Source organism: Staurois parvus, unplaced genomic scaffold (assembly GCF_062004578.1).
Source record: "Staurois parvus isolate SC_StPar_1 unplaced genomic scaffold, SC_StPar_1.0 ptg001297l, whole genome shotgun sequence".
NCBI lineage: Eukaryota > Metazoa > Chordata > Amphibia > Anura > Ranidae > Staurois > Staurois parvus.
The window spans coordinates 62,741-74,791 of record NW_028319093.1 but is presented as its reverse complement, the minus strand read 5'-3'; the positions used below and the strand labels follow the sequence as shown (position 1 = coordinate 74,791).

At 49.0% G+C, this 12,051-nt stretch overlaps 1 protein-coding gene across 3 annotated transcripts in view; it reads left to right on the top strand.

Annotated features, from left to right (window-relative positions):
- Positions 1 to 11,464, top strand: part of LOC149437387 (protein mono-ADP-ribosyltransferase PARP14-like) — a 79,413-nt gene extending 67,949 nt beyond the window's left edge. For all 3 annotated transcript variants that reach the window (XM_089660965.1, XM_089660964.1, XM_089660966.1), the window contains 2 exons: positions 4,362 to 4,565; positions 10,736 to 11,464. In XM_089660965.1, the coding sequence (XP_089517091.1) occupies positions 4,362 to 4,565; positions 10,736 to 11,133 (602 nt within the window). In that variant the 3' untranslated portion in view covers positions 11,134 to 11,464. The remainder of the gene's footprint in view (positions 1 to 4,361; positions 4,566 to 10,735) is intronic.
- The last annotated feature ends 587 nt before the right edge of the window (positions 11,465 to 12,051 follow it).

The following is a 12,051-nucleotide window of genomic DNA, read 5'->3' as shown; positions in this document are numbered from 1 at the left end:
TCCATATAGATCCCATCACTAGAGGGGTCACCGGCAGGAGGAAGGAGGTCCTGATTCCTCTATATAGATCCCATCACTAGAGGGGTCACCGGCAGGAGGAAGGAGGTCCTGATTCCTCTATATAGTACCTATCACTAGAGGGGTCACCGGCAGGAGGAAGGAGGTCCTGATTCCTCTATATAGATCTTATCACTAGAGGGGTCACCGGCAGGAGGAAGGAGGTCCTGATTCCTCTATATAGATCCTATCACTAGAGGGGTCACCGGCAGGAGGAAGGAGGTCCTGATTCCTCTATATAGATCTTTATATCACTAGGGGGGTCACCGGCGGGAGGAAGGAGGTCCTGATTCCTCTATATAGATCTATCACTAGAGGGGTCACCGGCAGGAGGAAGGAGGTCCTGATTCCTCTATATAGATCCTATCACTAGAGGGGCCACCGGCAGGAGGAAGGAGGTCCTGATTCCTCTATATAGATCCTATCACTAGAGGGGTCACCGGCAGGAGGAAGGAGGTCCTGATTCCTCTATATAGATCCTATCACTAGAGGGGTCACCGGCAGGAGGAAGGAGGTCCTGATTCCTCTATATAGATCCTATCACTAGAGGGTCACCGGCAGGAGGAAGGAGGTTCTGATTCCTCTATATAGATCTATCACTAGAGGGGTCACCGGCAGGAGGAAGGAGGTCCCGATTCCTCTATATAGATCCTATCACTAGAGGGGTCACCGGCAGGAGGAAGGAGGTCCTGATTCCTCTATATAGATCCTATCACTAGAGGGGTCACCGGCAGGAGGAAGGAGGTCCTGATTCCTCTATATAGATCTTTATATCACTAGAGGGGTCACCGGCAGGAGGAAGGAGGTCCTGATTCCCCTATATAGATCTTTATATCACTAGAGGGGTCACAGGCAGGAGGAAGGAGGTCCTGATTCCTCTATATAGATCTTTATATCACTAGAGGGGTCACCGGCAGGAGGAAGGAGGTCCTGATTCCTCCATATAGATCCCATCACTAGAGGGGTCACCGGCAGGAGGAAGGAGGTCCTGATTCCTCTATATAGTACCTATCACTAGAGGGGTCACCGGCAGGAGGAAGGAGGTCCTGATTCCTCTATATAGATCCTATCACTAGAGGGGTCACCGGCGGGAGGAAGGAGGTCCTGATTCCTCTATATAGATGTATCACTAGGGGGGTCACCGGCGGGAGGAAGGAGGTCCTGATTCCTCTATATAGATCCTATCACTAGAGGGGTCACCGGCAGGAGGAAGGAGGTCCTGATTCCTCTATATAGATCCTATCACTAGAGGGGTCACCGGCAGGAGGAAGGAGGTCCTGATTCCTCTATATAGATCCTATCACTAGAGGGGTCACCGGCAGGAGGAAGGAGGTTCTGATTCCTCTATATAGATCCTATCACTAGAGGGGTCACCGGCAGGAGGAAGGAGGTCCCGATTCCTCTATATAGATCCTATCATTAGAGGGGTCACCGGCAGGAGGAAGGAGGTCCTGATTCCTCTATATAGATCCTATCACTAGAGGGGTCACCGGCAGGAGGAAGGAGGTCCTGATTCCTCTATATAGATCTTTATATCACTAGAGGGGTCACCGGCAGGAGGAAGGAGGTCCTGATTCCTCTATATAGATCTTTATATCACTAGAGGGGTCACCGGCAGGAGGAAGGAGGTCCTGATTCCCCTATATAGATCTTTATATCACTAGAGGGGTCACAGGCAGGAGGAAGGAGGTCCTGATTCCTCTATATAGATCCTATCACTAGAGGGGTCACCGGCAGGAGGAAGGAGGTCCTGATTCCTCCATATAGATCCCATCACTAGAGGGGTCACCGGCAGGAGGAAGGAGGTCCTGATTCCTCTATATAGATCCCATCACTAGAGGGGTCACCGGCAGGAGGAAGGAGGTCCTGATTCCTCTATATAGTACCTATCACTAGAGGGGTCACCGGCAGGAGGAAGGAGGTCCTGATTCCTCTATATAGATCTATCACTAGAGGGGTCACCGGCAGGAGGAAGGAGGTCCTGATTCCTCTATATAGATCTATCACTAGAGGGGTCACCGGCAGGAGGAAGGAGGTCCTGATTCCTCTATATAGATCTATCACTAGGGGGGTCACCGGCGGGAGGAAGGAGGTTCTGATTCCTCTATATAGATCCTATCACTAGAGGGGCCACCGGCAGGAGGAAGGAGGTCCTGATTCCTCTATATAGATCCTATCACTAGAGGGGTCACCGGCAGGAGGAAGGAGGTCCTGATTCCTCTATATAGATCTATATATCACTAGAGGGGTCACCGGCAGGAGGAAGGAGGTCCTGATTCCTCTATATAGATGTATCACTAGGGGGGTCACCGGCGGGAGGAAGGAGGTCCTGATTCCTCTATATAGATCCTATCACTAGAGGGGTCACCGGCAGGAGGAAGGAGGTCCTGATTCCTCTATATAGATCCTATCACTAGAGGGTCACCGGCAGGAGGAAGGAGGTTCTGATTCCTCTATATAGATCCTATCACTAGAGGGGTCACCGGCAGGAGGAAGGAGGTCCCGATTCCTCTATATAGATCCTATCACTAGAGGGGTCACCGGCAGGAGGAAGGAGGTCCCGATTCCTCTATATAGATCCTATCACTAGAGGGGTCACCGGCAGGAGGAAGGAGGTCCCGATTTCTCTATATAGATCTTTATATCACTAGAGGGGTCACCGGCGGGAGGAAGGAGGTCCCGATTCCTCTATATAGATCTTTATATCACTAGAGGGGTCACCGACAGGAAGAAGGAGGTCCCGATTCCTCTATATAGATCTTTATATCACTAGAGGGGTCACCGGCAGGAGGAAGGAGGTCCTGATTCCTCTATATAGATCCTATCACTAGAGGGGTCACCGGCAGGAGGAAGGAGGTCCTGATTCCTCTATATAGATCCTATCACTAGAGGGGTCACCGGCGGGAGGAAGGAGGTCCTGATTCCTCTATATAGATCTTTATATCACTAGAGGGGTCACCAGAAGAAGGAAGGAGGTCCCGATTCCTCTATATAGATCTATCACTAGAGGGGTCACCGGCAGGAGGAAGGAGGTCCCGATTCCTCTATATAGATCCTATCACTAGAGGGGTCACCGGCAGGAGGAAGGAGGTCCCGATTCCTCTATATAGATCCTATCACTAGAGGGGTCACCGTCAGGAGGAAGGAGGTCCCGATTCCTCTATATAGATCTATCACTAGAGGGGTCACCGGCAGGAGGAAGGAGGTCCCGATTCCTCTATATAGATCTATCACTAGAGGGGTCACCGGCAGGAGGAAGGAGGTCCTGATTCCTCTATATAGATCCTATCACTAGAGGGGTCACCGGCAGAAGGAAGGAGGTCCTGATTCCTCTATATAGATCTATCACTAGAGGGATCACCGGCAGGAGGAAGGAGGTCCCGATTCCTTTATATAGATCTTTATATCACTAGAGGGGTCACCGGCAGGAGGAAGGAGGTCCCGATTCCTCTATATAGATCTTTATATCACTAGAGGGGTCACCGGCAGGAGGAAGGAGGTCCTGATTCCTCTATATAGATCTTTATATCACTAGGGGGGTCACCGGCGGGAGGAAGGAGGTCCTGATTCCTCTATATAGATCTATCACTAGAGGGGTCACCGGCAGAAGGAAGGAGGTCCTGATTCCTCTATATAGATCTATCACTAGAGGGATCACCGGCAGGAGGAAGGAGGTCCCGATTCCTCTATATAGATCTTTATATCACTAGAGGGGTCACCGGCAGGAGGAAGGAGGTCCCGATTCCTCTATATAGATCTTTATATCACTAGAGGGGTCACCGGCAGGAGGAAGGAGGTCCCGATTCCTCTATATAGATATTTATATCACTAGAGGGGTCACCGGGGGGAGGAAGGAGGTCCTGATTCCTCTATAAAGATATTTAGTTAGACCTGATTTAGAATACTGTATCCAATTCTGGAGACCTCAATTGTTAAAAGACAAAACAAGTCCAGAGATGGACAACAAAAATGGTGAAAGGTCTGAGGGACAAAACCTATCAGGAGAGACTGTAGGAAGCTAATATATACAGCCTGGAGCCTGGAGGAAAGAAGGGAAAGGGGGAACATGACTGAATCCTGTCAGTATATGAAGGTTCAGAAGGGCAGTATTTCCAACATGAAGCAGAGACAAAGAACATGACCGAGGAGAAGGAAAGATCAAAAACTAATCAAGAAAGATTATGGATGTGATAGCTGATTGTAGAAGCCACGTGTTTGTGGAACAATGGAGAGGAGGGTGAGGAAGTCCTCCATAATGTGTCCTCTTGGTCACTCTCTGCTCTTCTATCGCACTCTTTGTCCAGGCGCTGGCAATGTCTCCTCTGCAGACGTGGCCGATGCAATTCTAGACGCCGTGGTGGATTTTGTCAAATCTAAATCAGCCGTGACCGTCCAACACGTGACGATGGTGATATTCCAGCAACCCATGTTAAAAGATTTCCATGACAGTATGAAGAAGAAGGAGCCACAAGCTGCAGCCAAACAGTCCTTGTTTTCTAGGACCGCATGTAAGTGTCGGCGTTTTTTTCACATACTGCACCAATCAGTCTTTGGATAAGGCTTCAGGTTTGACCATGGCCGGATCTAGGGGGGTGCTGGGGGTGGGCCGCGAACACCCCAATTTTCCATTGTGCCCCACCAAAGCCATCAGTTCCCCCATAAGCCCTTGTCCCGTAAGGTCTGCGTGGGGGCTGGCAAGGAGGCTGTACACACAGGCTACAACTAAGCCACCGTCCTGTAGACATGTGATCCCGGCCCGCATGCATGGTAAGCTGACTGGCAGAGCTGGGACTCGGGAGATCCCGGGCATTGTTAAGAGGGAGGGGCTTAAGAGGATTTCAGCTACCCATTGGTTGACGGGTCAGCAGGAGGCGGGCTGCTCCGCCTCCCACTGCCTCCTCAGCCAATGGAGACACACGGGGTGCAGGTCGGGGTGAGAGAACAAAGAGTGTTTCCCCAAGTGGTAATGAATTTGAATCTGATAAAAGAGCCTGTAGAGTGCCTAGCCTGTGCCCCCCCCACCCACCTGTACAGTGCCTAGCCTGTGCCCCCCCCACCTGTACAGTGCCTAGCCTGTGCCCCCCCCCACCCACCTGTACAGTGCCTAGCCCGTGCCCCCCTCCCACCTGTACAGTGCCTAGCCCGTGCCCCCCTCCCACCTGTACAGTGCCTAGCCCGTGCCCCCTCCCACCTGTACAGTGCCTAGCATGTGCCCCCCCCTACCTGTACAGTGCCTAGCCTGTGCCCCCCCCTGTACAGTGCCTAGCCTGTGCCCCCCCCTGTACAGTGCCTAGCCTGTGCCCCCCCCACCTGTACAGTGCCTAGCCTGTGCCCCCCCCCACCTGTACAGTGCCTAGCCTGTGCCCCCCCCACCTGTACAGTGCCTAGCCTGTGCCCCCCCACACCTGTACAGCGCCTAGCCTGTGCCCCCCCCAGCTGTACAGTGCCTAGCCTGTGCCCCCCTACCTGTACAGTGCCTAGCCTGTGCCCCCCCCACCCCCACCCCAATGCCAACCTTACTGCTGCCCTCAGTGGCAGACTGACCATTTGGAAACTCGGGCACTACCCGAGGGCCCGGGGTCAGTAGGGGGCCCCATGAGATGCCCCTGGTACCTTTTTCATAGGCTTTTTTGAGTTTGGGCCCGGGGGCCCCATAAGTTGTCAGTCCGCCCCTGGCTGTCCTTATAGCAGGGTGAAAGTAACTTATAACATGGTGACATAAGCTGACACGTATGCTACACACGTGTAAAGGACAGCGATATTGGGAGCATTACAGCGACTGTTATTAGTCCAGGTTCTCACTAGCCAATGTCCTGAAAAGCAATGTATGTGGATCGCTTTTCGGGTCCCTTTCACAGGTTGTCCAATCAGGTCCTCCTGTCAGTTTTTCAGGCAGACCTGATTGGACCCTCCATTCTCCTCTATGGGGCAGTGGATGTAAACGAGCTGTCCGTCTACACCCACCTACCTCCAATCCGAAAATAAAAAAAAAATGGAAGGGAATCCGTTCCCCTCCCCTCCCCCTGACCAAATTGAAGAGCAGTTGGGTGTCAACAGACAGCATCCAGGGGTGTCAAACTGGCGGCCCTCCAGCTGCTTTGAAACTACAAGTCCCATCATGCCTCTGCCTTTGGGAGTCTGAATTTTTTATTTTTTGCTCTATACAAAAAAAAAAGCCGGACAGTTTTGAGAAAAAAACCCCAATATTTTTAACTTTTTTCTATTAAACATATCCAGTAAATAAAAATGTTTAAAATCCAATTTCATCATAAATTTCGGCCAAAATGTCTCCCGCTCCGTGTCTTCGCTAAAAAAAATCCCGATACTTGTAAATTAATTGGTTTACGTGACATTTATAGCGTCTACAAATGGCGGCATAGATACTGGGGATTTTTTTTTATACTTATAATGGCGGCGATCATCGACTTATAGTGGGACTGCGGCGGGCATTCTGATACTGGGGGGGGGGACTGACTTGGTGTCACTGACATCCCCAGTGACACCAATACAGTGATCAGTGCTAATAAAAAGCCCTGACACTGTACTAATGGCACTGGGCAGGGAGGGGTTAACATCTGGGGTGATCAAAGGGTTAACTGTGCGCTGTGTGTGTTTCACTGTACGCATGCTGCTATGCAGAGCCATACAAAGCAGTGTGCAGAAGCTGACAGCAGAGAGATCTGTATTGTTTACATACAACATACAGGTCTCTCCCCCTTCGGTAATGCTCCTCGATCACTGGGTGCCAGCGAGTAATCATCGGCTGGGACCCGGTGATTGACAGCCAAGGCTGCGAATAGCGGCGCGGGTAGGGTGCACATGCGGCTCGCGTGCGCCCCCTACCTGGATATACAAAATCATATATATATATATTGACGTAATTTTGCACAGCCCTGCCGCCCTGTAACAATATATCTGCTATAGGGAGGAGGGGAAGCGGAAGTTCACCTTTCATTACATATTACATATTACACCCATATTCAGGGTATAACATGTGATGAAATGACCGCACCCCCCGATTTGACAGCTAACAGGGAATCTTCCCCCTCGCTAGCTGTCAAAATTTACAAAAATGCGGCCATGTGGGGCTCCGCCCACCCAGCAGCTTCACTCATTTCACAGCATTATGAATGGGAAGATTACAAGTCCTGAAAGCCTTAGTAGCCGTCGGCTTGCAGGTCTCTTTGAGCGCCATGGTAGTTCATCGGTCCCTCCTGTCTGTAAGTATCTGCAGATATACTGACAGATCTGCAGGAGACCTGCATGGCACCAGCAATCTGCTGATCGGGGGTGCAATGCTTTACAGGCTCCTAATACAAAGAAAATGCAAAAAAAAAAGTGCATTTATTATTTTTTGTTGAAAGGTGAACTTGTCCTATAAAAGAGGAAAAAACGATCCATCTGCAGTCGCCGAGCCTTTAAAAACAAAGAGGAGTGTGCATTCTGTGCTCTACGTGCTCCTGACCTCTGACCTCTGTACAGTATATAGCCCTCAGCTCCGCCCCACTTACTACCCACATGGAAGAAAAATATATTTTAAATATACTTAAAAAATATTCCCCAAATATAGACATATATTTGAAATGCCACAATTTTGGCCATAGTCAATATATTCCAAAATATATATATATACTGTATGTTGAAATGCATTCATTTTTTGAAAGCATTTACAAATATATGCAAAAATATACAGTCAGGTCCATAAATATTGGGACATGGACACAATTCTAACATTTTTGGCTCTATACACCACAATGGATTTGAAATGAAATGAACAAGATGTGCTTTAACTGCAGACTGTCAGCTTTAATTTGAGGGTATTTACATCCAAATCAGGTGAACAGTGTAGGAATGACAACAGTTTGCATATGTGCCTCCCACTTGTTAAGGGACCAAAAGTAATGGGACAGAATAATAATCATAAATCAAACTTTCACTTTTTAATACTTGGTTGCAAATCCTTTGCAGTCAATGACAGCCTGAAGTGTGGAACGCATAGACATCACCAGACGCTGGGTGTCATCCCTGGTGATGCTCTGCCAGGCCTTTACTGCAACTGTCTTCAGTTCCTGCTTGTTCTTGGGGCATTTTCCCTTCAGTTTTGTCTTCAGCAAGTGAAATGCTCCATCGGATTCAGGTCAGGTGATTGGCCATTGCAGAACATTCCACTTCTTTGGTGGCTTTTGCAGTCTGCTTTGGGTCATTGTCCATCTGCACTGTGAAGCGTCCAATGAGTTGTGAAGCATTTGGCTGAATATGAGCCGATAATATTCCCGAAACACTTCACAATTCATCCGGCTGCTTCTGTCAGCCGTCACATCATCAATAAATACAAGAGAAGCAGTTCCATTGGCAGCCATACATGCCCACGCCATGACACTACCACCACCATGATCACTGATGAGGTGGTATGCTGAGGACCATGAGCAGTTCCTTCTCCATACTCTTCTCTTCCCATCACTCTGGTACAAGTTGATGTCGGTCTCATCTGTCCATAGGATGTTGTTCCAGAACTGTGAAGGCTTTTTTACATGTCGTTTGGCAAACTCTAATCTGGCCTTCCTGTGTTTGAGGCTCACCAATGGTTTCCATCTTGTGGTGAACCCTCTGTATTCACTCTGGTGAAGTCTTCTCTGATTGGTGACTTTGACACACATACACCTACCTCCTGGAGGGTGTTCTTGATCCGGCCAACTGTTGTGAAGGGTGTTTTCTTCACCAGGGAAAGAATTCTTCGCTCATCCACCACAGTTGTTTTCCGTGGTCTTCCGGGTCTGTTGGTGTTGCTGAGCTCACCGGTGCGTTCCTTCTTTTTAAGAATGTTCCAAACAGTTGTTTTGGCCACGCCTCATGTTTTTGCTATCTCTCTGATGGGTTTGTTTTGTTTTTTCAGCCTAATGATGGCTTCACCGATAGTGACAGCTCTTTGGATCTCATCTTGAGAGTTGACAGCAACAGATTCCAAATGCAAATAGCACACTTGAAATGAACTCTGGACCTTTTATCTGCTCATTGTAATTGGGATAATGAGGGAATAACACACACCTGGCCATGGAACAGCTGAGAAGCCAATTGTCCCATTACTTTTGGTCCCTTAACAAGTGGGAGGCACATATGCAAACTGTTGTCATTCCTACACCGTTCACCTGATTTGGATGTAAATACCCTCAAATTAAAGCTGACAGTCTGCAGTTAAAGCACATCTTGTTCGTTTCATTTCAAATCCATTGTGGTGGTGTATAGAGCCAAAAATGTTAGAATTGTGTCCATGTCCCAATATTTATGGACCTGACTGTATGTTAAAATGTGTGTGTGTGTAAAAAAAAAAAAAAAAAAAATATATATATATATACACACCGCCCTACAGACTAATACCCTCCGTACGCCGCCCTGCAGACTAACAGCCTCCGTACGCCGCCCTACAGACTAACACCCTCCGTACGCCGCCCTACAGACTAACACCCTCCGTACGCCGCCCTACAGACTAACACCCTCCGTACGCCGCCCTACAGACTAACACCCTCCGTACGCCGCCCTACAGACTAACACCCTCCGTACGCCGCCCTACAGACTAACACCCTCCGTACGCCGCCCTACAGACTAATACCCTCCGTACGCCGCCCTACAACTAATACCCTCCGTACGCCGCCCTACAGACTAACACCCTCCGTACGCCGCCCTACAGACTAACACCCTCCGTACACCGCCCTACAGACTAACACCCTCCGTACACCGCCCTACAGACTAACACCCTCCGTACACCGCCCTACAGACTAACACCCTCCGTACACCGCCCTACAGACTAACACCCTCCGTACACCGCCCTACAGACTAACACCCTCCGTACACCGCCCTACAGACTAATACCCTCCGTACGCCGCCCTACAACTAATACCCTCCGTACGCCGCCCTACAGACTAACACCCTCCGTACGCCGCCCTACAGACTAATACCCTCCGTACACCGCCCTACAGACTAACACCCTCCGTACACCGCCCTACAAACTAATACCCTCCGTACACCGCCCTACAGACTAATACCCTCCGTACACCGCCCTACAGACTAATACCCTCCGTACACCGCCCTACAGACTAATACCCTCCGTACACCGCCCTACAGACTAATACCCTCCATACACCGCACTACAGACTAATACCCTCCGTACACCGCCCTACAGACTAATACCCTCCGTACACCGCCCTACAAACTAATACCCTCCGTACACCGCCCTACAAACTAATACCCTCCGTACACCGCCCTACAGACTAATACCCTCCGTACACCACCCTACAGACTAATACCCTCCGTACACCGCCCTACAAAGTGCTTGCCCTATCCTCTGCCCTATTGACCCCTGTACACTGCCCTGCTGACCTCCCACCCTCTGCCCCCTGACATTTTTACTGCACCCCCACATTAGACAGGCTAGATCCGGCTCTGGGTTGGACCCATTGTGAGCTGCTCATGTCATCTCTGTAAAAGAGGAGCTTCTCCTAGGATACTAGTGGTGGAATCAGCTGTGTACCTGATCTGATCTATCTAGACTACAGAAACGTTTCCCTCACTTCCTTTACAATTGACAATGTTGTATCAGGCAGGAGGTCTTCCTTTATGTATCGCTGTCCTTCTACATGGCGCACAAATTCTGTAAATATTCTTCATCTTCTCTTTATAACAGCTTTACTTGGTATGACCCAACCCGGCAATAAGGACATCGAGGAAGAAGAAGAACCCAAAGTATTTAAGCTGAGAGAAAACATCGATCCGGCCATTTTCCACCTGTGTGCAGAAAGCCCCAAATCTGTGAAAGAGGCCTCAGACTGGATCCAAGACTTCATCAAAAAGGATAAGAATGACGATGCTACCACAGATACCTGGATACAGGACTTAGATGATAAAGACCACGCTTTCCTGGCTCAACTTCAAAGGGACTATAAAGTTTCTATTAATATTGACCCAACACAGTCCATTGTTAAGGTGTCAGGCCGCACCAAGAAAGTTCTGAAGGTCAGTAATAAAATCCAGAAGATGATAAAAGATGTGCGAGATAAGAAGACAGGACAGCACAGTGACTAAATGGTTAGCACTTCCGCCTGGCAGTACTCGGGTCGTTGCTTCAGATCCCACGGCACCACCTGCCTGGAGTTTGCATGTTCTCCCTGTGCCTGAGTGGGTTTCCTCCAGGTACTCTGGTTTCCTCCCACACATGCTGGTAGGTTAATTGGATCCTGTCTAAATTGTCCCTAGTATGCATATGTATGAAGATAGGTTAGAGACTTTAGATTGTACACTCCTTGGGGGCGGGGACTGATGTGAATGTACAATATATATGTAAAGCGCTGCGTAAATTGATGGCGCTATATAAGTACCTGAAATAAATAAATAAAATAAAGACGCAAGAACGAGAGGTGGAGCTGTGCAGTAACGTGGTGGAGTGGGGATATTACCAATGACAAACCTAAAGCTGGAAAAGGCTTTCATTGACAAGATAGGTTCTATGGATATTGATATCGGCGGTGTAAAACACAAGGCAAATATAGAGCTGAAAACCGCAAGGGATGCCAAAGGAACCACAATCAATCTTCAACGAAATCCAAAAAAATGGTAAATTCCATTCTTGTTTATATCCTTATCAAATAAATATTGTTAGTTAGTATTGGACAGCTCCAGCCAACAGAAATATAAATGGATTGACAGCCTTGGGAGTCCTCGTTGGTTACAGAGGTGAGGGCTCTTATTCTGTATTACTCTGGAGAGATGTTTTCAGGCTGAGACCCAACCTGGAAGGCCAAGATACAGTGCAATGCAGACCCCCCGACGTGTCCCTAGACATGACATGGCAGTCTCCCAATACTCCTGACTGGAATGGGCTAGAATTGAATGTCTAAAGGTCAGCTCCTGACAGTCCTAACTTATCTTGTGAGACAAAGTGGTTGGACAGGTTAGAATACATTGATTTATCCAAGGCCAAGGTCAGGACTGTCTGTATGTGCT